The sequence below is a fragment of the Chelonoidis abingdonii genome, chromosome 24, assembly GCF_003597395.2.
Source record: "Chelonoidis abingdonii isolate Lonesome George chromosome 24, CheloAbing_2.0, whole genome shotgun sequence".
In the NCBI taxonomy this organism is placed as follows: domain Eukaryota; kingdom Metazoa; phylum Chordata; order Testudines; family Testudinidae; genus Chelonoidis; species Chelonoidis abingdonii.
The window spans coordinates 7,816,552-7,842,696 of record NC_133792.1 but is presented as its reverse complement, the minus strand read 5'-3'; the positions used below and the strand labels follow the sequence as shown (position 1 = coordinate 7,842,696).

Here is a 26,145-nt window from a genome sequence, read left to right as displayed (position 1 = left end):
AGCCTACACCTCACAACACTGTCGTGACAGTGCTGCAGCCATCAGACAGACAGAGTGGATGTATACATATTATTCAGGAACAGCTTGGCATTTTCACAGGCTGGGTCCGTGTGAGATGCACAGGGCATGGAACCTGTGCTGGTTTCTGACATGACTTTCAGGCCACACTCAGCGATCAGCTTTCTGTTCCACCCTACACATTTCGCTATAAGGAAAGGTGGGAAATCAGTTGGGAAGAGGCAACAGAATTGCTTAGATTGCAAGGCCTTTGGGGCCATCTTTTTGTCCGTGTTTGTACAGCACCTAGCACCTGGGGGTCCTGCTCCATGACTAGGACACCGACATGCTGCAGTAACACAAATGATGAATAAGAACAGTAACAATACTCTGCTAAGTAAATACAACAATCGTAGTCCAACACACTGTTAAAAGCAACGGGGCTCAATTCATTCTGCTGGCGCAACCATGAACACATGTGCCATGCTGGGAAGCATGCCAGGAGCAGGGGCCCAATTGTGCAACTCTTCATCAACCCTCACTCTGCCAGAGGCCCTAGATGGGAAAAGGCTTAGGCCAGGTCAGAGACATCCTAGCTCAACACTACTTCAAGGCAGCACTGACCAGAGGACCTCTGACCAAATATGTAAAGTTGTCCTGCAGGAGGAACAGCCTCTCTTGGCATGGGGAGGGGTGACTGTGTCCTCTTGCCCGTGCTGGATGGATGAGAATGACTGGAGCCCTCCACAACTGACATACTGACAAGGTCTGTGTGTGCAGTGCTGACTGACCTGGGCTGATGATTCTTAAGATCTTTCTCCCCAGCCTCTCCTTCCTTCTCCCCATTCTCCTTCTCCACCGACTCATATGTCGACAGAGCTCTGTGCCGCATCTTGTGTCGTCTGTGGGGCTCTTCCCCAGTCTCTCCTTTCAAGCCGGGATCACTTTCCCGGTTCCCTGACCTTGACCCTCCTCGGTGACGTGAACGCCGCTCGCTTCTGGCACCGTTGGCTGTCCCATTGCCTTCCTTAGCTTGCCGCTCCTCTGAGTGCCGGTGAGTCCAGTGCCGCCGGTACTCCTTCTCAGCCCCTTCTTCCACGGAGCCTCGACGATGATGCCTTTTACCCCCTTCTTGGCTTCTGTTGCGCTTGCTTTTTCCTTCCTTGCTGCCCCCCTCTGCCTCTTTGCTGTGGCTCCTGTGCTGCCTGTGCCGTTCCTCCTTATTGTTTGTGCCAGATTCCCCGTTCTCATCCTTGGCCACATCGCTCTTCTCCTGTTCTCCCATCTTGTCTTTATCCCGATGCCGGTGGTGCTTTCGTGGCACTTCTGCAGTGTCGGCAGAGGTGGCCTTGGCCTGCTCAGTCTCCTGAACGTCCACTGGGCTTAGCTTAGCAACGTTGTTCCGCCCTTCGGTCCTTGGCTCTACCACCAGAGGCCGATCCAAATGGGTCTTCATGTCTGGCCGGATGTGGAGGGTGGTAGCATAGCGCACCCGCTCCTCCGGATCGAGCTCATTGTACAGTGCCTCGCAGCTGGCCCGGAAATTGTGCATCCGGATCTGGCTGGTCCTCTGTTCCCAAATGGACTTGGATTTGGAGGAGTTCTGCTGTTTGCTGCAGAACAGAGGAGAAAAAAAATAAGGAAATAGTCAGAATCAGGTCTGGTTCCACTTCTTCAAAAGAAATTTTAAAAGAAACTGTAAATTTCTAGCTGAGACAGGGAACTATAGGGTTGAGCCAAAGAAAACATAGGGATGAAGATAGAATGACTAGTGGAAAACACATGAGCAGATAAAGCTAGTGAGTTCACCAGAGTGCTAGTGACATCCCCACACACAACTGGTACTATAGGAAAGGGCTATTTTGAGTTCTAAAACATGGCCATCCCATGGTATAGGGGCTTGTACAATTGGCTCAATTAAAGCCACTTCTCTTGAAAACCATTGTAACTCTCCAAATCCCGCCAAATCTTCCACCGACCCCCTTCCCTAACCAACAGGCTATCCTTGATCACCAGGACAAGCCTGGAAAAACGACTGAACCTCATAGTGCAACCTGAAGCTCAACAGATTTTGGGTGCTGGGGAACAGAGGCAGGAAGTAGAACCCACAGTCAAGGAGCCCTTACCCAGAATGCCCTGCCCCAGACCCCTCACATTTCAACAAAAAAGGCGGTCATTTGAGACAATCTGAACTGTCCCATTAGCGCTTGGAGGGAGAGGCAGCCTCTGATATATCCAAAATTCAAGGCACACGTCAGTCATTACCAAAGTGGCATTGATCTCAGCTATCACGGGAACAAGTCTGGCAAAGATGTATGTGAGACACATACAGCTAGTCTGCACCCCTGTCAGAAAAGGATCTGGAGGGTGATACAACACAGATGGGATGAGGACTTCTTTATAACCACATAACAGCAGCAAAAGCAGGCTTGCCAATAAGGGCATGCCAATAAGTATTCTGCCTAACCAACGAGGCAAGGAGACAATGTACTCCTGTTGGCCTTTTTTATTTAAACTGGAAAGTCTAAAGATTTGGGATCCAATTCTGCTCTCATTTGCACTAGTGTGAAACCAGCGTAAGCTCATTGGATTCAAGGGAGTTATTTTGGATTTTACACTGACTTAAATGAGAACAGAACTGGCTCTTGGTACCTTCACAAAAATCCCCTTGTAAAGAAAGGAAATGATCTCTTCCCTCTCAGACCCCGATCTGCAGCTGTACTGGTGTAATCTCAGTTGGGACTTCCCTAGTCAGTCACTGCAGGATGATGAACCCATGCAATGGGACAGGAGATCTCTGAGGCTGACTGACCACCTTGGGAGAGGCTGTGGAAATGGGAAACCAGTACTGTTTTCTTTACATTCAGTCGGGTCTGCTCCAGTGACAGAACAAACCAGAGTGTGAGTTTATGTGTTCTGACTCAGAATGGCAGTGTTTGTCACCATTCTCAGGCTCTACGGGAAGCAGCATTCAGATGGAGTTAGGTCACACCACAGGAGATGTCAGAAAAGGTTTGCATCTCAGACATCTGCCATGTTTTACTGAGAGTGGTGTCAGCCAGTTTTACTAAAAGGGGCAAAAACGTATGTAAATATTCACTCAGAGGAGATGAGGACAGTCAGGTAGACGAATCTGCTTTGACCACAAAATCATAATGAACACAGCTGATCGCTCAGTTCAAATCGGAAGGCTTCTCTTTTCTTGGACGGAGTTTTCTGTAAGGTGAGCACAATTTAAGCCAGTAGCCTACCAGCTTAGTGGATCATTTAAAGAACTGTGCGCTCTCAAAAGGAACTAGAAATGGAAAGCATGGAGAGCTCTCCAACTCTTTCTTGTAACTGACAACCCTGAGCGTCTGCCCTAAGATACCCAACTAGCAGAACCCTGACTCCTTACATGTGCTGGCTGACATGGGAATTTGAGAAGCGAGTGTGGGATACTCAGTACGGCTCATACACCTGCATTGCTCTCTCAATTCACAGCTATATAACTGCAGCCTCTACAAAAGTAGTTGCATCCTCAGGCAATTCTCACCTGAGGGGCTGGCAATTTTAAGATCTGCACATGCCACCTTCAGGTCCTGCCAGCAGAAGCTTTCCGGGAAAGAGACAGCACCAGAGCATCTCCTGACTTTCTTGGGTTGGCTCCACCAGCTTGGGGGCTGCAACCAATGGTCTGGGGTCCCCCAGGACAGCAGGGATGTATTTACGGTGACCAGATGTCCCGATTTTATAAGGAGAGTCCTGATGTTTGGGTCTTTTTCTTATATAGCTCCTATTACTCCCCACCACCTGTCCCGATTTTTCAAACTTGCTGTCTGGTCACTCTAGATGGCTTGTTCTGCTGTGTGCTTGGTCTGGAGATCCTAGAGTTTTGTGGAAGCCCACAAACATGGTCATGCTAGGAAGCGAATCTGTCCTGTGATGCTCAAGCTCAGGGAAAACAGCAAGAAAGCTTGAGCATGATTTGGTGTATTTCCATGCACTGAATGTCATTTACTGTATGCACGCAGCACGATGTTGCTGAGCTGATACTGTTCATTCGATTTTAAAGCCCTTGGGGCAAGGACCATTTTTTCTTCAGTGTCTTGTACAGTACAGAGCATGCTTTCAGCACTAAAATAACACATCGTAATAATGTGTTAACTGAGTGCTGGGTGACACCCCTAACGCTGATTGATGTATTCTATCTATCCACAGAACAGAAATAGCTCAGGCAGCAGCACCATGCCCTCCCACACATACTGCCCTTCCAGTGCGCTGCCATCCTGACTTGGCGGGACCATCTCCACAGAGGAGTTCTGTCTTTCTGACCCATGCAGCCCGTGGCCAGCATAGCGGACAATCAATGCAACTGTGGTTGTTATTTGTGATGTAACCTCTCCAACGGCACTTGCATTGAGACCCCCAAATGTATTGCACAAATTCCTAAAGCACTCATACCCTGGAGAGGGGTGCCAGGTTAAAAACTTAGACAGACTGAGAGTCATCATCAAGTAGAGACTTCTGATTCCTACCAACCTAGGCTGGATGTGAATCAGTGAATGGCTGTGCCATTGAGTAGTATGACTTCCTGCCTGTATAGTTTATGAAACTTTGAGAACATGCATACGGCCCTCTGAGATTTCACAGGCTTTCTTTCTGGTTCCTACCCAGGTAGAGCCCCTATATGGTAGTGTTTGCAGCAGGTTTTGAGATCTTCCCCTTGTGTAAGTTTCAGGTCAGTGACCCACTAGTGCAGGAAGCATTTGGTGAGGAAATGGCAGTGTGATTTGTTTTTTAGTTGTTTTTCACATGTATTGAGAACACAAAACAGTCATTTAAAATAAGGCAATTATCTCAGAGTTGCAAGGTGTTCCATTGTGTTTGGACTATGGACAACTGAGAGCTGAAGCTGCTGCTAAGAACACACACCATTGGGAACCTGTAGGAGCTTAGTAATTTGCATATTAATGAAGTCTATTTTGCAAAATTTGCTTCCTTAACAGGGACAGCAAAATTACAGACTCACCAAACTTTTCAGAATCTATAAATACTGAGGTCACATCATTGACACTGACAGTTAGCAAAGCATTGACACCCACACAAAAAATGCATTGCCAGCCACTAGCTTTTGTTACTAACAAGCCAAAGAGCAAGAGAATTAGTTAGCAGTGAGGTTTGGAAGTAATGATTATGTTTATTTTATGGAATGAAATGGAAAAAAAAAATTAAGATAAGCAAAGACACTCTCTGCAAAGTTTGAAGCATGCCCTCAGTTCATCATCATCATACCCCAACTAGTCAAGAACATCAGGAGCAAGTGATGGTGCATATTTGGGTCCTGGCTGGGAAATGGGAATAAAGAAATAGAATAGTTTGGTCCCTCCAGGAACAGTATTTAGAGCTTTTCAGAGCAAAAGCTCAAGCAGTTGGGGGAATTATGTACTCTGTGTGTCCAGTTAAATTTATCCGATTCTTGCTTTCCACATGTTCTCACAGTAACTGAAAGACAGACACATTTGAGTGCTGCTTCTCTGATGTTGTATTTCTTCAGAGAGGAAGGCTTTTGAACTTATTCACCAGACTTATTTATGGCACAACAGCAGTCACCTTAAGACAAAATATAGTATCATTAAACTACCGTATGAGGATACAGTTCATGTGCGTTGCACATAAAGAATAGCAGAAGAGACGGTGAAAATCTAGCTAATGTACAATTATTTCCTATAATACATTCTCTGGTGCTTTGTCTAGTTCAATTTTAAATGACTCAAGTGATGGGGCTACCACAAAATCCCCTTAGGATACTAAATATAGCATTAGCAGCAGATATTTCTATGTCGGGTGTGAACTAAGCAAAATGGTTCTTTACAATAATAGGTGCGACCAGGAACTCTGTGATCACATCTTTTGTTGGCACTGTTGGGCCGGTGCTTTAAATCAACAGTTCTCCATATTATTCCTTCTGCAGACCTCCTCATAAGAGAGAAAAAATCGACTCATGAATCCACCTCTCTTCCCCAAACCCCAATGTTCACTGCCTTTATTCTGTTCCCTACCAACAAAGCTCTTCAAATTCTTTAGAGTGGGATCACCAATATACACAGCTTCAGTCCCCCAGGGCCTGGGGACATGACAAAACAGATTGGCAGATATTATGAATAAAGCATTTTAATTGCATAACACCACCAATTCTACTTGGATTTAGAGACTGACTACCAAACAAAGCAGTGTCTATAATCAGCTAATTTACATCTCTCTGTACAAAGCAGAGATTGTGTCAAATAAAACTGATGTTAATCTATCAGTTTCCTGACAGATGACTCCTTTATTTCCTCATTAAAAATAACACAAATGAAATATCAACCAATCACAATCTAGATTATTCAAGAAAGTACAGTGCATTCCTTTTGGTATTTTTTAAAATCACATTTAAGAACAAGCAACTTTCTTATTGGCTGAGGCATTTTTATCACAGCGGTTAAGAGTGCTGCTTTATGTAATGGACCATTACCTTCCAGAACAACTGTTTAAAATAAACCACTTGAATAAAAACAAATAATAAATCATACATTGATGTCTTTAGGAATTTTACCTGAGTTTAGACAGAATAAACGCTGTATAAGAACTCCAGAATTTAGTCCTATATGTTTTAGATATCCTAGAAAAGTATTTTCTGATTAGAGCTGTTGGGGAATTTTTTGTTGAAATATTTTTTGATGAAAAATGCAATTTCTGCAAAATCAAAATTCAATTTTGCCTAAATGTTCTGATTTTCTATGGGGAAAAATCTAACAAGTATTTCAGTTTGGTTTGAGTTGACCCAAATTGAACCATTCTGGTTTGTTAAACCCAACTCAAACATTTTTGTTCCTGGTGAGTTCAACACTAAATCTCTGCTCCGTTCAGCTCCTGCACTGCCTCTTGGGAGCTGTAGTTTGAGTGTCTATGGGCTCCGCTCTCTGGCTGGCCCACGTCCCTCATGATACACCGCAGTCTCCTGCAGGCTGAATTGCCTTGGTACATCAAGGGAGTCCTATGACCACGGAAACTCACAGGAGGTGTTGTCCAGCCATGCCTTCTAACATTATATGAGCATTAGCCCATTGAAAATTATAATTTCTGTTCTGTCAAAAAAAATTGATATTGCAACTTTTTGTCCGAATTCAGGACAAAAACAGTTTTTGAACATTCGGATTTGTGACCAGCTCGAATTCTCTATTAAACTCATATTGGAAGCATATAATAGAATTATGAAATGGCTTTAAAACAGTCAGCAATGTCAACTTCCTGGATCAACAGAGACCAATAAATACAGGAGTCTGACTTTTAGTATTCTCGTATAAAAATGCTATTTCACTTTCTAGCTCGTTGGAAGAAAACAATTAACATGAAAATAGTAGGTGGAAGGGCACTCATTTGGCTGGTAGTTCTGGGGGCTGGAGTCCTCTGTCCAAACAGCAGTTACAGCCCAGAAAGCACAAATGCTGACTTCTGTCATGATGCCCTGCCAGTATGTCTTAGCCCTGGCCTGGAGAGTTTGTTCTCCATGGCACGTTCAGTTCTTGGTCTCGCTGCTGAAACTGCCAACAAACATCACATTTTGTGCCAAGTTCTGATAGCAATTTTTCACAGAAACTAGATATTAGAATGAATCAGCTGAGTTGTCAGAGGTCAACGAAGACCACTACGGTGAATGCGTTAAGTAGTACATTTGCTGTTCTTCACTCTGCTGCCTGGAGGGTGATAAGTCAGCAGGGGTTGGAAGGCTCTGGGGCAATCAGAGGAACTGCCAGATGATAGAACCTATAAGGTCCATCAGCTGAAGTGGCTTAAACTCTTGCCCTATGGTCACTATATACTTAGCACACTTTCAATACTGTATCAAAACAAGGATTGTTTCACCTCAGCAAACCAGTGACCCTTTGGGGGAGAGGATTACAATAACAACCTATTGGATGATCCAGTCCATCTCTTACTGACACCTATCCAGTCCATCTCTTACTGACACCAAGCAAGCCTCGACTCATTTCACGCAGGCTATCGAGCAATCTTTAAGATGGTAACAACTTTGGGTGATTATAGAGCAGGGCTTTTATGGATTGGTAAACTAGAAAGAAAAGCTCTAATATTTCGTTATCAATTCCCCGAGCCAACCAGTCTCTCCAGCAATTCAATTTCACAAGAAGCAATAAACCACACTACAGTGCAATTTGCTAGAGCCTCGAACACCAAAACGAATGGTGTCATCCATTGATTTACATCTTCAAACAGCCAAAGTCCTCAAGGCCAAAGCCCGAAGCTCTTTCTCAAGCAGCACTTCTGTTGAAATCAGTAGTTTTGCCTGAATAAGCAGGACTGCAGGATCTGGATTCAATAAAATGCACCATCATGCATGCGACAGCCTATTGCTCTAATACACAGAGTCTTTTAATTACTCAGTGTCAAATTATATGATCATGAATTAATTTATTTAGTATACACTGAAGCCTACTATTTTTATCAAATTCTAATCTCAAAAAAACTTCAGAAAATATTTATTAGATACCAAGTCACCACACTCATACCATTTTGATTAGATTTCTCTTTATACCTTGTGATTTTGGTACCATTGGCATACATTGTGATAAAGTATTGCATACTTAGTAATAAATTACAGGGGTGAAAAATTCTTTACTAAAAGCACATTAAAAGTGCACTTTTCAGCCCTGATTCAACAAACACATCTAGCTTAAACATATTGAACGATTCAATGCACGGAAGTCCTCCTAAAGCCAGTCAAATGACATTTCCTTTTCAATGAGTTGTTTTCTCTACATCACTCATTATAATTTCAATAAAGACACTTCAGCAACTATTATGCACAACTGCACAGCCCACACTGGGTTCTGGCTTAAATCTCGGAAGGAACTCATAGGTTCTGATAAGAACAAAACAATTTAGTGCAATGAAGCTTTTTGCTGTGAGAATGCAGATAAAACAGAAGACATGGATAGTGAATTCAGGCAGAAGCACGTGATATGGGTGAATAGTGATTTGGACCAGGAGACATTAAAGTTTTTCTATTTCTCTTCTGGATGGGTGCTGCAGAATCATGCACTTATGGCTTTAACCAGAGAAGCAATAGCTCCAAGAACATCAACTTCTTTTAACGTCAATGGGCACTGCCTGCAACCCTGGGCAGAATTTGCCCTAAGGTTTAAATGTGACACAGCAGCAGTTATAATTTCCCAGCTAGACTTCCAAGATGCCTACATAGTGTGCCTACTATAGCACTTCACACTCATGTCCTCCTTTCCTCCCACCCCCCTCCATATTATGTGTTTAGATTACCATGCGAATCCACTGCAAAGACATCCTTTATCACGAGTACTGTTGTAGCTGTATGTTGAGTAAGTAATAGTGTTCCTTAGCCAAAATTTTCAGCCACTTACTACAATGGAAACTGCAGGTGCTCAGCACCTCTAAACGTCTTATTTAGGTGCCTAAATATGGAGTTGAATGTCTAATCTTATAGGGACCCAGGGTTGAAAATGTGGGCCCTTTCTACAACATGTCTTGAGGTCACCCCCTCTTTTATGTCTGGAATGAGACTGATGCATCATGGGTGCTATTACATACAACTAACTAACAAAAACAGAATCCCAACCGAGTGAGTAACTATGTAGGCTGGGACTCAGTTGCCCATCTTAATATAAATACAATATGTAAAAAACTGATCCTATTTCCTAGATACCTGTGACTGGGGTGATTGAAGGCACTTTGCCTTTGACTTGTACCTTAACTATAACTGTGCACTTAGCTGTGTATTAACGCTTTCTAAAGCAGCTAGTTGCCAGTTTTCAGCAGGCATTTTATGCAAATGATGACTCACCTTTTAGAAGGAAAAAGAATTGCTTGTATATGTGTTTACTTATTTTTCTTTCCCAAGTGAACCAAACATGGATTTTTTTTTGGTTGCAGTGTTTGTACCATAAGCTCATTACGACACGAAGGTTTGAAAATGACATCAGAAGGTGACTCGCCTTAATATCTTTCTGTTAAGAAGCTACCGCAAATATTTTTGTCCCCATTTTCTTGCCACTTACAATTTTCAACTGAACAAATTCCCTTGGGACAAAATTAAACACTGAATACTGAACAAAATATCTAAATTTCATTGGGAATTTTTGGTGTGTCCATTCAGTAGCCATGGATTCTCGGGGCCTAATTCTTAGTTATTAAGGCCACTTTCCACTGCTCTCCCAATGCAAAGCAGTGTCAAGGTGGAAATAAGTTTTATTTGTATTTTACATGACTAGAGCATGGCCTTAGGCCTTGTCTAAAAATTATTCCCCTTTGTACTAATATAGTTAAAATGGTTGAATCCCCATAGAGTATATGCAATTATATTGATATAAAGGTATAAGTATTCCCACAGGGAAGGAGAATTAGCTACGAGGCACCTTTATACTGGTATAACTGCATCCACACTACAGGGGGGATTGTACCGATTTAACTGTTTAAGTAGAAAAACCAACACCTCTAGCTGAAATAGTTATATTGATGCCAAAACTGTGTGTAGGCCTCAGTATAGCTAAAGGTATGTCTACACTACCCACCAGATTGGTGGTAGTAATCGATCTATTGGGGATCGATTTATCGAGTCTAGTGTAGATGAGATAAAATCGATCCCCGATCGTTCTGTGGTTGACTCTGGAACTCCACCGTGCGATGGGGGAGAGGTAGCGGTTGACTCGCTGCCATCCTCACGGCCAAGTAAATCGACCTAAGATACACTGACTTCAGCTACGCTATTCACGTAGCTGAAGTTGCATATCTTAGGTCAACTTCCCTCCCAGTGTATATCAAGCCTTGAGAATCAGGTCCTTCAAGTTTAGGTACAGAGGGGATTTTATTGGTACAAAATGGATACCGGAAATCCAACATGTAACATATAGACAGTGACAGGGCCGGCTCCAGCTTTTTGCCGCCCCAAGTGGTGACACAGAAAAAAAAAAAAAAAAAGATAAAGCCCTGATCAGCGGCACTTTAGTGGCAGCTCAGCAGCGCCACTTCATTCTTCGGTGGCTATTCGGTGGTGGGTCCTTTGCTCCATCTCTTCCTCTTCAGCAGCATTTCAGCGACAGCTCAAAGAGGAAGAGAAGAACTGCAGGACCTGCTGCCGAATTGCCATCAAAGACCCGGATGTGCTGCCCCTTTCCATTGGCTGCCCCAAGCACCTGCTTCCTTCGGTGGTCCCTGGAGCTGGCCCTGGCAAGTGACAGCTACCTATGGGATCCAGTGAACTGTTTAGCCAAACAAGTATTTGGCTGGGGAAAACATTGCAGATATGCATCGAGAAAGAAATGCAGACTTAGCTAAACTTTCAAAATTCTAGATCTGCCTTACACACAATGGGCCTGATTCACATTTATTGCTCTGGTAGTGTGAAGGGGCCTTAACGTGGATATAAACTATATCTGCACCTGCTTTAAGGCTCCACTACATGACTGAACAGGTGTGAAGTGGCTTTAGGGTCAATGATACTCACGTGATTTGTGTACTCGTCAGTCAGGTTCAGCTTTTTAAAAGCGCAGTCTGCCCCCATCTCCACGAGATGGGCAACATGGGTCAAATTCAAAGATAACGGGCCTGGTTCACATTAACATGAAAGATGCTTTACACTGCTCTGGTGCAGTTTTAACTTACGCTGCTGGAGTAAAGTCCCACACCAGCAGAGAATCAGGCATAGACTCAATTCACCACATCTCCATCCCTGCCAAACCTCCGCCTTTCTTCTCTCTTCCACCTCCCTCCCCTTATCCTGCAAGAGGCTTCCAGTGAACTAAGCAACAGACAGACATCGCAACTGGTGCAGGAGGCAGCACAGTCTTCTCCACCAACTTTGCACCAACAGAGATTCCCTCTACACAAGGGGAATTTTCCAGCATGGCACAAAGTGAACAGAGATTGGAGAAACCAGTCCAAACATCTCTAAGTTGTCCCGGGGCAAAACCAGACCTGAGATATCACTCAGAATCAGGGAGTGGGAGGAAGGGGCAGAAAGGTGGTGGAAAGACTTCTGTTTCCCAACTGCTCAGGCACACTGAGCCCTACTATGTCGCACCTGAGGATCTGGCTATTCATGTCTGAACTGCACTAACTTGTCTTCCCAAGAGCATTACACCGTAGAAAAGTAACACAAAATGATAAAAGTATAATATAAGCAAAGACACTCAATGAGTTGATGACAAACATCACTGCACGTTGTGGAAGGGATCAAAGGTATTTTCTACAAACCTGCAACGTGCACCTTTGAAACCTACTCATGATTCACAATGAGGCCTGGAGAGGGTGGGATTTTTAATGGGAAGTGGGTGGAATGATTGAAGGGTCTACCACTGTGTTTCCAAAATTCTAGGATACATTGGAGCTTTAAACTCATACCCCAGAAGGGGGTGGAGGAGTGTGTCTGCTCATCATAACAAATTTCCAAGGGTTATTTAGGCAGCGTTTTCAAACACTGTCCCATTTGAGTCCTGTTTCCAGAAGTTGGCTCCTTTTGAAACTCTCCCCTTCTAGCTTTCATTTTAAAGAGCACGCTCATGGTGGGGCCCCATTCTCCTCCTGAACCAAAAGTGCAAACATTGGTGGAACATCAAAACCATTAGCCCAATGTCTAAATAACACAGAGGGGAAAAAATATAAGTGAGAACAAGACAGGCCACAAAACAAGAGAAGAGGGCAAGGAAGAAAGTAAGAGGGAAAGGAAAGGAAAACTGCTAAGTAAGGAAAGGTCAAAGAGAAGGGCTGAACAAAGAAAAGGGAAAAAAAAAAAAAGGAAAGAAGTGGAGGAATTCACACCCAATGCACAAAACACTACAGAGTTGCTCACGCCCAAATCACAAGCATTATATGGCACTGCTGTACACCTTCCAGTCCTTCCACCGTATGTTGGTCTGGAGGTTTTCCACAATGACGTGAATGACTTTTGGAAAAAACAAGGTAAGGGAGAAGGCATCAGGAGGGTGGGAAGCAGGGAGGTTTATAAATATATAGCTATATATCATAAATCCATTTACTGAATATTGTAACAGAGAGCAACTCACGGTGAATTTACGCTGGAGACTGACGAGCTGCGAGATACAGTACCTCGAGTTTGCTTTACAAAACTGCACATGCAAAAAACAAAAAACAAAAAACAAAAAAAAGGTGAGAAAATAAAGGAGAGAAGAGAAACTATAAAAGACATCGGGAGGAGACTCATACAGGCTGTGTCCTATCGAATGCAGGCTGCAGCGTGCATCTTGGAAGGAGCCCGGGCAAGCTTCAGAAAGTGTGGAAGCCACTGAGACATCGTCTTCTAGTTAAAAGAAAAACAACTGGAAAATCAAACCAGAACCAAAAGAAAATATAAAAAGGTGAACCAAAAGACACAAGATCATAGTAAGACTTTATGCTGCAATATGCAGTACTCACATAGTCAGAGTCCTCTGCACAAGCTACCTTCAGGGCCCCAGAGCAGAAGTCTTTGTAGAAATAGGTGGAGTTTGCATTTACAGCATGCACTGTAATGATTCATTTCCAACTAAGAGAAGGCCACAAGGCCACCAATTCCAACTCAGATTATCGTAGCATCCATGGAGTAGAGAAAAAGGGGCCTAGCCCTGAGGATATACTAGGGGACAGCAACCTTTCTGAAGTGCTGTGCCAAGTCTTCATTTATTCATTCTGATTTAAGGTTTCGCGTGCCAGTAATACATTTTCACATTTCTAGAAGGTATCTTTCTATAAAAGTCTATAATACATAACTAAACTATTGTTGTATGCAAGGTAAATAAGGTTTTTAAAATGTTTAAGAAGCTTTATTTAAAACTAAATTAAAATGTAGAGCCCTCCCGGACTAGTGGCCAGGACCCAGGCAGTGTGAGTGCCACTGAAAATCAGCTTGTGTGCCGCCTTCGGCGCCCGTGCCATTGGTTGCCTACCCCTGGGACATACCATCCGCATGGGCAACAGGAAGTATGTCTGTGTCTCAAACACGGAAATAAAGAGGCGTTTGTTCACATTTTATTTGGTAGATTTGCCTCCATTTAACACATATGACTGCCTAACCAGGGTGCGGTGGGGGTGGATTTGACAGATTGGGGCGCAGTTTCTACTTGGTCCAGCACTTAAAGGGAGACTTAGCTCTAATTTTAAAAATAATTCTATATATTCGGTTTTTGCAACATTACATTGTATATAGACCCCTCCCAAGAGGTGGAAAATATAACCTGTCCTCTTTCTGAATTTACTACCTTCCATTTAAACACCAGTTTTATTTCCATTGGCTTTTTGTGGGGTTTATTTAGCTAACAGCTGGTATGATAAAGCCAGAAGGCCCAGCTGATAGGATATTGCCCCTGGGAAGGAGATGCAGTTGGAGGGGGGAAAGCAGGATGAACTGGTGGAATTTTAACTATATACATTACAAACCCACAGCATATTAAGTAACAATGTATTATAAAATTAAAAGTAGACCAAGGTGAAGTGTATGTAGATAGGAGATTGGATAGTTTGTGCGGGGGAGCAATCATTAAAGACACTTACTTGGCTTTGCTTGGAATCAATGGTCTTGGGAGCAATCATATGGTTATTTTGCCATAACTTCATTATTAGTATATTTTATACCCCAAACAGGAGCCTTCGGTGCTGGCACTTTACGTTTTTAAAGGGAAATTATTGTTATGGGGTCACCAAAGTTGGTACTCCTTTATTTCTTGATTTGGCTGGATGCTGCATCCACAGGATGTTGAGTGAAGCTCCCAGCAAGGATCCTACAATTGCATAAATGTCTACAGTATGGGTAGAATGGCCTGAGAAAACTAGGTGGAAAACTCATGATAGCAGAGAATGTACCCATCATGGCTTAACCCATCAGAGATTCCGGGAAAGGGGAACCAGCATTGGCAAAGGTGTCTGTGGAGGCACAGGGGCAAACTGAAGTATTTTATTGCTTAAAGCACATCTCAAAATCCCTTGGCAAAACACTTGTGCATATCATCATATTCCTCATTGCCTCATTTGGTCCAGTGCAGGATGAAGGCCCTGCAATAATGCCGCCAAACAGCCCTGTACTTGGTCAAACATGACTACACAAGTCCTGCAAAAGGGCTCTCAGAGGTCCATTTCTCTGTCGTCATTGCTGGGATTCCTGTTCTGCAACACCCGTCAGCTAATTTCATACTGAAATCACACTGTCGACTCATAGGGCAAAGATAGCCTCCTTTTTCAAAGCAAAGTGGAGGAGGTATTTGAGCTTTGCTTGCTGCTACTTACCATGAGAGAGATAGATAGACAGACAGACAGCGTCTTTCTGGGCAGCTGTTTGCTGATTCACAGTTACATGACAAAAAGGGCAGAAAAGCAAACTAACAGGAAGTCACAGTACCCCACACAGAAGCACATTCCGGGAGCAGGAAGAAAGAAGAAACTACAAGCTGGCAAGATAGAAGGAACACCTCTTCTAGTCTGTACGTCATCGTACACAGAACTTATTATTTGCTAGTTATTCAGGCATATTTCTTGCAGGGTTCTGTTGGTTACCAACAGCCATGCCCAACGACGGCTGTAGGACAGACCACAGAGTTCCAGAGACAAGAGGAAATAAAACAACCCGCCCAGACCTTCATCCCCATACCTGTACAAAAGGGACAGATGACCACTAAGAAGTGTGTGTGAAAGATGGAAGTGCACTACGGCACCTGCTCTTTCATGTACCAGCTTTTGTATTTTAACATCACATCCTTTTATTTATGTACCAATTTATGATGAGTTGGCAGCATCCTTGGGTCAGGTCTAGCAATGCAATTGGTAGGGTTTACCTGTGAGCAGGAGGTCTGAGCTGAGCACACAAGTAAAATGCCTTAAGCAACTACATAAGGGACCAGCAAAAACCAGTCACCTAACAGAGTGGGTTGTTAACTGGAAAATACATGGAGTCATTTCAAGTGGTCAGCCACATGGTCAGTCCTAGAGACAGCTCTTAGTGTGGAACTTGGCCCGTATATTTCGCCACAAGAAGAAACTGTCTCCTTATCACTCCATACAGGGTTACAGCCATCATATCTGGGGATTCCCTCTCCCATCAAAATCTCCATCTGGAGACCTATTGTACAGTATGTTATGCTTAGACTCTTGGAAGCCAGCTACAACTCAAAACCATTGAAAAAAAAAATCACTCAGTGTGACACCATAGGCACAACTATTTTGCAGGTTGTTATAAATTTAGTAATTTGGCTGTTGCTGCTGCTGCAGTTGCTGTTTTAAGACTTTCCCCAAGAAGAGTTTGAGGCAGACCCATTGGAAACACAAAGGTTATTTATTTTAAACACAAGTTCTGCATCAGTAGCCTCTGAGCACCAGTGGTGAAGCATGGGGCTTCAGATTCCTTTATGAGTCATCACTTCTCTGTCAGTATGGTCAACTGAACTGCGAAGAGAGCTAGTGTGTGCTTTTGTTTAATGCAGCCCCTTTTGTACATGACATTGGTGCATTTCTCTGGCTGGGAAAGAAGAGGTGGAGGGGGAACTCAAAGGTGTGGTGTTTGGGACTGAAGGTTTGTGAAATAGCAAACTTAACTACAAAAAATTACATTTCAAAATAGGGGTGTTGTGCCTTAATCCTCAATCCTGATGTGATGCACTTCTATGGTGCCTCTCACATAAGAGCTCAAAGTGCTTTACACGTTGACCAATGGAGCCTCACGCTCCACAAAGTTAATAAGTCATCACCCTGTTTTCCCCACCAAGACACAGAAAAGTTAAATGAGTTGCCTCAACTCCCATCGTGAGTTAGTGGCAGAGCAAGAAACAAAGCACTTATTCCTGCCTCCCAGTAACTTGTTCTATCAGCTAATGAACTCTACAATTAAAGGGGAATTCCCCTCAGATGGACTTCCCCCTCTCTCCTCCATTTTCGCCAACAAGGAAACTGCACCAATGGCTTGTTGTCAAGTCCCATCTGTTATTACAGTAGCTCAGTTCACGAGGCCGAGCAATTTAAATACTATACGAAACAGAGGTTTTCAAAGGACAACTCTGGGTAAGCTGAACAAACCCAAACTCACCTCAAGAAACATTAAAGCAAGGAAAACGCTAAACAGAAAAAAAAAAAAATCACAAAACCAGAATGAAAAGAATGAGCTAAAACTAAAATGTAAAATACAGATTAAACAAAAATCTTGTTTTAAAACAAACATCGCAACAGAAAAATGTCCCATATCAGCTTCAATCCTGAAAAAGAAAATAAAAAAAATAAAAAGCCTATTCAGGATAGAGTTCACCAGGTAAAAAAAGCCAAGTCATGGCCAAATCAATCCACTCCTATTAGCCCTTTTTATGGAGTAGAAGTTGAACCACTGACATCCTTAAAGATCAACAAACCACAAGCTACAATAACTTACTTCATTGCCGCTCCCAGTTATAGATGCAGAATTATAATCTAGCACCTTCTGAGTCAGTTATGAGACAGATGATATCCTTACTTGGCTGCAAAGATCAATAAATGATTAAAACAGTTTCAAGGTTCAGTAGTAGGACTTTACTGTCTACCAACCAAAAAATAATCCTTGTTCGCACTGAATCCGATGCATTCGCAAAATTCTAAGATATCACTTAATACACTGAAATTAGGTTGACCTACTAAAGAAGCAACTAACTTTTGTAGCCTAGAAAGCAAGTTCTATAACTGATTCACTAAGCTGAATTCTTCTTGGAGCTTAGCTGTTGTTAAATGAGGTTATTTTCCATAGCACAGCAAAAGGACAAGTACAGATAATCACAGGCATATGGATACACATGTACACCTCCACATACAAACGAATGCACACTATATACACATCACAGTAATGCATGAGGATGGAAAACTCGGGTACGCTGCCTCCCACTCTAGTGTAAATGCACGATAAGGAGTTTCCCAAATGTAGACTTTGATCAAATGAAGAAATAAGAGTGAAGAGGATTAGACGAAGGGGTGCAGGATTTGCTCCCACTTATAGAACAAATGTTACAAAACTGACAAATAGTGGCAAAGTAGCAAGCACAGTATCTTACTGTTTAAACACAAGGGAGGGAAAATAGAAATGACTTTCTACCAGATTGAGCACCAGGATGGTTTTGCCACCTCTGTAGGTTCTAGGAACCCAAAGGACAGGTCCACCAAATTAATAACAAACCATATTAAGAGTCACACTGCAAGGTTCATTGAGAACCATTCTGCTAACATGAACAACATTACTAAGAAAACACTTGAACCACAACGCGCTCTCTACAAAACACTGAAAGAAAGAGAGAGTTATTTTAGTTGACACAGGCAGAGAGACTTTTGAAATACATTTTCATAATTTAGTTTACACTCAAGTCATCAGTTATGACAGAAATTCATTTTAAAATATGCTTTTTGAAAAGTAAATTTAAAAATAAGAGAACTAAATCAAATAAAGTCTTTTTAAAAAATAAAGACCTATTAAAATTATAAACACACATTTCAAAAAAAAAAATTCAGTGTGGATAGATTTATACATCACTCAAATCTCTGTTACATCCATCTATTAAACCACATGTCACCAACTAAGAATCCATCCACACATCTATTTACCTTCTGACCACTAATCTGTTCTTCTGTCTATGATATTCATTCAATCACCCATCTATTTATTCTTCAGTCTTTCTTCCAACATAGTATCACTCACTCACACATGCAAGTAAATCACAGTAGCCACGTAAGTATCTCATGCTTCTATTCAGCAGATATAACTTGTCTAGAGACACACCGCTGAAAGAATAAATTCTACATTTCCAAATGTGGCCTCTAGTATTGCAAGCACAATTTTGCGACTGCTGTTAAATGTAGAAACAACTAATTGCACCTGCAACTGCATTCATTTTATAAGCCTAACCACCGAAATGTACCTACAAATCAGACACACAGGTGTCTGAACAGATATAACTGTAGACACAACAAATAGTAACTTGCAATTTTGCACTTAATGTAACTGTAGTCACAAAATGGATCATGTGATATCAAAAACCAGATTAAAGCCTGATGAAAAATCAGGGACTAAAAGTATTGTCGGTAACTAAGAATCTGGGGTGAAATTCTGGGCCCATTAAAGTCAACGGGAGTTTGGGGTTCTAAGTAATCTTCACATATACAATCATTTTATAATAACAATAGAATAAGCAATATCATCTTACATTTTAAAATTACAGTACACACATCTACATCAAAGAACAAGAGTAACTTCTCATGTGATTTCTTTTCGAGGCTGGAAAATCATTATAACAGGAGAATGATCTATAATTCTAACCATATATGTAGTCTACAAATATGAATTGCAAAAAATGCTAAACAGATTAAGAATATTCTTTTCTCTTTTCCAGTTTAGTGAACAAGTTTCACTTGCGCCACTGTTTCTGAAATAACATGATTCTAGATTAAATACACATTAATGAAGGCCTCATGAGATGGATTTACACTGGGGAAAATATATTAGCAAATTGTTCAGTTAAATAGCGTTCTCTCTGGACGACAGATTTTTGGAACACACCTGGACAGGAAATTATTCTAAATAAGTTTAGGTTTCCCTGCTCCTTGGAGTCATTTCCAGCTGCCCCTTTCTGAGGACTGGAGGCTGTTGAGAAATACTTGCAGTTCCCAGCAAACAGTAGGGCAGTATTTTTGACACAAAGACACTCAAACTTCACCATTGAATTGCATAAATTGAATAATGGTATGGTCAATCAGTACATTCAAAATGTGTTCATTTTCAAACACAGGCTCCCTAAGCAGCCCACGCAAAATGTGTGTGATATGTGCAAACAAGCAACTGAGTGTACCAAATTAAGTCCTTACCCTATGCAGGCAAAACTCCCACTGTCCTCAAAGACCTCAGCACACGTCTGAAAATTACCGATTTCCACCCGCCTATGCATGTTCTGCAGGAGTAGTTTAGATCCATATACTTGAAAAGCTGGCCCCAAAGATAATATTTTCTAAGCATTCTTCCAAAGGGAGATCACACAAGTATGCCCACTTCCATGCACAAAGCCTACATTTGCATGTGCAAGATGATACTTCTGAATGTGAACCAAGTGTATAGGATTGCCTGTTCACATGTGCAATGTCCCATTTTGCACACTCAAATTATTGTATTTAAACTATATTTTATATGTCACACACACGCATCTTCAGAACGAAATCTGAAGTGAAATGATAACAGTTCACCTGGTGAAATCTTTCCTAGGACAACTTAAAAATTCTCTAAAATATATTTCTTTTCCGGTGATGCGGAGACAATGACATTTCAAAGAAAAACAAACTAAATGCAAAGGTACCAAATAAAAGACAAAATTAAGTGATCGACCTACACCCTTGTTAGTCCTTCATATCGTACATCAGAGTTCATGTACCCTATGAGTTGCGACAATGGAACCGATATATACTTAGTCTGAAGAACAGAAACAAAGTGATAAAAGTTCCCAAATAACTAAAATTATGCTTACGCTGCTACGGAAATATTAGCTGCAGACATGGGACTGACTTCTGCTACCTCCTTGGCCTTCTGGAGTGCAAGCTTTTGATTGGTAGCCTCTTCCATCTCTTCTTCATCCTGTTTCCGAAATTAAGACAAATCCAGGGTTACATCATTCATCGTTTAGTTAAAGACCTAGGATGAAAATCAACTGAACTCATAAATGGCCACAAGTGATACACAACCGTCACAACACTTTTTAACGAAGTAACAGTTAAACACTCTGAAATACTGCATTCAGTTTTTGCTAAAGGACACAACTGCATGATTTGTTACAGCATATTTTCCTCAGCAGGGCCCATGGGCTTTACCTGTCTAGTGCCATATTAGCAAGTTAGGTGGAGTCTGAAGGCCTCAACTACTCTGCATAAAATGGAGCTGATGGCAGCTGCCCTCATCTTTAATACAGTGGCAAAGTCTGTCAAGACTGGAAATCCTACAACACAAGGTTCCCTGTGGTTCCTTCTGCTTAGGTTCCTTCCACTCTGACCAAGAGGGAGAACTGCATGCTGGGTGGAATCTCCAGTCTCTGAATGCATCTTCTGATACCTCTTCTCATCATAATCAGGCAACACATGCCATAACGTGGAAAGAGAATATATAAGAGTATGACATTTTGGGTGTAAAATAAGGCCACGTTCCATTGATTAGACTGAAAATACTTTTTCTTAAAACAAATAATGTACCAGAGGACCTGAATCTGAACTTATTCACACCAATTTTACATGGGTGTAACTCCACTGACTTCAACTGAGTTATTTCAGATTTACCCCGGTGGACCTGAAATCAGAAGACATATTAAATTACAGTTATGGCCAGTAAGATGCTCATGTAAAGATAACTCCTTCTTACTCAGCAGATTAGAAGTTTGCAACCTGACCTGAACTCGACGGGACCCAAATACCAGGGTTGGTTAAATGACCCTGTTCGGGCTTGGGTCAGGTAGTCTCTGATCACCTCCTCAGGCCCAGGGGTTTGGGAAGGGGAGGCTGCATGCCCCACTCTTTCCAGCCACTGCCGCCTAGCTGCGCTCTGTGTGCTGCCGAGTGTGAGGAGCCGTGGCTCATGGTTTCCCAGTTGCTGCGCCAAGCCCCTGGACAGCAGGCAGCAGGAGACAGACGGAACGCAATCGTGGGGTTTGAGGAGTGGGAAGCCCCCACCAGGTCAAGCCCCAAGGATGAAGTGGCAGCAGTGCTGACACAGGTTCAGGGGGAAGTGTTGAGTTTGGGTCAGGTCTGAAAACAACTTGACCCTCTCAGGATCTAGTCAGGTCAAGTCAGGCTTTAAAACTAGGCCCAAGCAGACCTATACAGCAGGTCTGCTCCATTTGTGCCTTGAGAAACACATCAGTTGACTCTTCAAAAAGAACCCATAACCATTGTCTGTGCTTGTCAGTCCTGCTGGCATTGCAGGACGCATACAGCTGCAGAAGCATGATCTATTGTGTTCTAGCTAGTGTACCAGCAACACCATTGTTTCGTTCTGACTGCTGAATCTAAATTTCTGATGGTGATCCATGGAAACAAAGAACCCGTCTGGGCTCAGATCCCAGGGCCGGCCTTTCCAACCTCCAAACTAGTCAAATTTGTCAGGGAAATTATGGAGAGATAAACATGGAACCCTACAATGCCACTTTTAACCTCACTACTCTGAGTATAATCCCTCTTCCAAGATGAGGCAGTTATAGACCACACCGTAGCACTCTGTGGGATGCTATTTGGCCACCTCCTGCTGCTGAGGATTAGCTTTGTGAGCTATTAACTAGTGCATAGCCTACACATGGATTTCTCCACCCTGGAATGGTATAGGCAAGAACAAGTAACTGGTCTGAATTGAATAGTATTTGATCAGATTTAACTCACTTTGAAATTGGTTTCCTTTTCTTTCCTCTTTTCAAGGGGAAAAAATGACAGTGAATTATAGATATGGAAAAAAAAACTCTCTGCCATTAGGCTTTCAAGCTGTTTTCTCTTCAGATATTAGTACATCTATAATGAGCAAATCGTCATTGCAGTTAAAGGAGGAATCCAAGCCAGGCCAAGACGAAAACGCTCCATTAAACAATTATACAAAGTCAATGTTTCTCAGCTGCCAACTTCCAGTACATTTATCAATCACTTGAGACTCTTACTGTAAGTCAAATGTATAGTTTTATTCTGCAGAATTTGAATCCTTTGGGGTATAAAATCTGAAAGAGCTGTAATTTGACGAAGGTTTGACTGTTCTGTTTTTATGGGCTGGGGTTCTCTGATTGTCTCTTCTCCCAAGTTCCAGCCAGCTTTAATATGATCACAAACGTTTAAATGTTGTCATTGGCTTTTTTTAAATATCTCATTCACTGAACATAAACCTTAGAAAGTAGATTACATTTCCTGCTTCTAAGCCACTCTTAACAGCAGCACAAAATTTTGATAGACACTGTAGCTCAAGAAAACTGCTCTTGTATTTACAAATTTAGCAATACATAACTTAGAACAACTGCAGTGTTTAGCAGACAAGTGTTTCATAATAAAATAAAGACGATAATAGTTCTGTAGCACCTTCTATCCAGGAGTCTCAAAGCACTATACACATATTAATTAAACTTCTGTCTTACACTTAAATTGTAAGCTCTCTTTGAGGCAGAGAGAGACAGACTGTGTTTGTACAGTGTGTATCATAGTGGGTTGTAGTGCATGAGTGGGGCTGACAGTCACTACCGCAATACAAATTCAATATTACTACTGCTAACAACAGCAGCCGCTGCTGCTGCCACCCTGGGTCATACACCTCTATCAGTAGCCTCATTTTACAGAAGGGAAAGCAGACAGGAAGGTTAGTGATTTGCTTGGGGATACTTTAGTGGGTCTGAACAGAACCCAGCATCCCTGTCTCCCAGTCCTGTGCTCTAACCACTTCCTTCCCTGAAGCTGATATCTAGTCCATGATCCCTACACTGGAACATGCATCTGACCAATGGATGAAAACTTTGATATGAATGCTCAGGATTACCATCATTAAGGCTAAGATTATGTCACGGAGGTCATAAGAACATAAGAAACAGCCATACTGGGTCAGACCAAAGGTCCATCCACCAGTATCCTGTCTTCTGACAGTGGTCAATGCCAGATACTTCAGAGGGAATGAACAGAACAGGTAATCAAGTGATCCACCCTGTCACCCATTCCCAGCTTTCAGAATCCGTGAGTACCAGAGCCCTCAGTGACATTTTCGACTTCAGCTCTGGGGCCAGTAGGGCTGGAGCTGTCAGCCAGCAGGGACCCCAGAGCTCTCAACCACCATGGGCGGTGGAGGGACCCTAGATCTCTGAGCTGCTGTGGATGACTGGGAGACCCCAGAGCCGCAGCAGTGGTAGGGGCTGGACTCTCTCCCGAGTCCCTCCCCATTCTGCAGAGTTATTTTTAGTAAATATCAGGAACAGGTCATGGGGCTTCCATGACTTTTTATTAATTTTTAGTGACCTGTCTGTGACTTTTACTAAAAATAACTGCTCAAGGTGAAGGTGAAGGCAGCCCCTTGCCCGTGTCCCAGGCCCCCCGTCCAGGGCAGGTGAAGGGACCCAGGCTCCCCACAGCTGCCTGTGCAGCTCTCCCCGACCCAGCTCTGGCTGCAGTTGCAGGGGGCCTCGGAGCCGCAGCCCGGCCATGATAAGAACCGGACGGGCAGCTGTGGGGAGCCATGGGGCACCCTCTACCTGCCCGCAGTGCGGGGGGCCCTAGCAGCCTCCGGCCTGTGTCCCTGCCTGCCAGGTGCAAGTGGAGGGTCCGTGATTCCATGGCTCCTTACAGTTGCCCGTGCGGCTCTTGCTGTAGCCGGCTGCAGCTTCGAGGCCCCACTTCTGGATGGAGCCGGGTTGGGGAGAGCCACGCGGGCAGCTGTGGGCAGCCAGCATAGAGCCGGAGACCCTCCTCCTGCACTGGGCAGCTGGGGGCTGCTCTCAGCCCCCGCACACCCCGGGCAGGTGGAGGGTCTGCCGACTGCTCCCCAGCAGGACTCCACACTGGCCTGGCCAGGGAGTGGGATGGTGGGGCTCAGGTGGAAGAAGAGGGGAAGGGGGAAGTGGGAGAGCTATGGTCCCCTCCCTTCCTCCCCCCATGGTTCTGGTGCCACTGACCCAGGACTTGGCCATATGGGAAAGAAGAGCTGCGGGCCCAAGGTGGGAAGCTGGAGGGGCCCTGGAGAGAGGGTGGGTGGGGCCACGCAGGCAGATTGGGTAGGCTGAGCCTTCCCCTGCCTTTGATACCTGCCACCCATGGGCAGCACACACTCTTGTTCAAAGCAGAAGGGGGAATACTTGAGGAGTTTGTACTCTTAGGGAGTTGCTTTACAGTACTGGTCAGTTTTCTAATCAGGTTTCCGCTTACTAAACTGCATTGAAATGCAGCATCCATGACTCTGCTGGTTTCCACTGTCAGTGACAATCCACTGGTTAATGCTACAGAATAAGTTCAAGTCACGTGATAAACCATGTCCTTTTTCATATCTAGTAGCGGTAGCGCTGGCTGAACAGATGCAGACCTAAACGGAAGTGGGGAGGGTTATTTTGTCCTCCCCAAACAGTCATTTTCAGGTTACTTATGGTATTTGGACACTGTACGCAACACTGATCTTGATGAGTTTTAAAATGTAATTGTCCAAGAAAGTCTCTGGGGGTCAACTGACTCCTGAGTAATTTAATTATATCTCCAGGCCATTTTGGATTTTGCATGATCATATTTACTTGGCAATTAATCTCTCATTCTCTAGGTAGGCCGCATAATTGAATTACTTTTATCTTTTTCCTTCTCTTTTGAAAACCCTAGTGATTTTTGGATCCATGAAGTGAAAGAGAGTTTCAAAAGAAGCTCGGTGATTTGGCAATGCTTTTTGATTCTGTCAATATTTAATTGCACTCTATAAACTCTAACAAAGACAGTTTTCTAACCAACAGAGTCAGCTTCTGAAATATGCAAAAGGGGAAAGTTAAAAGGACTAGAAAGGAAGAGATGAACTTTATTAGACAAGAACTCTAAGGGGCCTAGTCTTTTATCCTTGCATGCAAGTGACTCCCACAAATCTTTATGGGAGGGTTTATATGCACCTATGATCATAAATCTCTAATATAAGAATTTCTGGATTTTATAATGCACAGAAACAGTTGAGTTCCTGTAAGGGAAAATCTTCCCCAGTAAAACTAAGACCCATTCCCAAAACTCAGGACTCAAATGAATCGTAACAGAAAAGAGATGCAGAAACATGATCTCACAGAGGAACATTTATTATGCATCTGATGCCTATTATCTCTTTCTTGTGCTATACATCAGACATCCGCTTTCAGGAAACAAAGCTCCATTCAGAGCTGCAGACTGAAGGCAGCAATGCAGCTGCCTAGCAGTGAGGGAGAACTGTAGAAGAAAAGTTCAACCCTAAAACAGCCCTGTACCATGGTATAGTTAACTGTGTTTGGATCTGAGTGGCAGGAATTGGGATGGGATAGGGGACCTTCTTTTAGTCTGGCTTCCCACCGCAAGAACTGTTAAGGATGTATGGTATCTCTGAACTACTGGCAACAGTGACGTGCCATCTGCGTCTGCAAGGCACGCATTGAATGCCTCAGTCTGGCTGTGCCT

General features: G+C 43.1%; 1 protein-coding gene across 9 annotated transcripts in view; it reads right to left on the bottom strand.

Moving 5' to 3' along the window:
- CACNA1B (calcium voltage-gated channel subunit alpha1 B) overlaps nucleotides 1-26,145 on the bottom strand; it is a 521,426-nt gene that overhangs the window by 129,258 nt on the left and 366,023 nt on the right. For 6 of the 9 annotated variants that reach the window (XM_032765199.2, XM_075060699.1, XM_075060700.1 and 3 more), the window contains 3 exons: nucleotides 20,508-20,614; nucleotides 13,071-13,133; nucleotides 789-1,610 (listed from right to left, as the gene is read on the bottom strand). In XM_032765199.2, the coding sequence (XP_032621090.2) occupies nucleotides 789-1,610; nucleotides 13,071-13,133; nucleotides 20,508-20,614 (992 nt within the window). The remainder of the gene's footprint in view (nucleotides 1-788; nucleotides 1,611-13,070; nucleotides 13,134-20,507; nucleotides 20,615-26,145) is intronic. The other 3 variants (XM_075060705.1, XM_075060701.1, XM_032765212.2) reach the window with 1 other exon arrangement.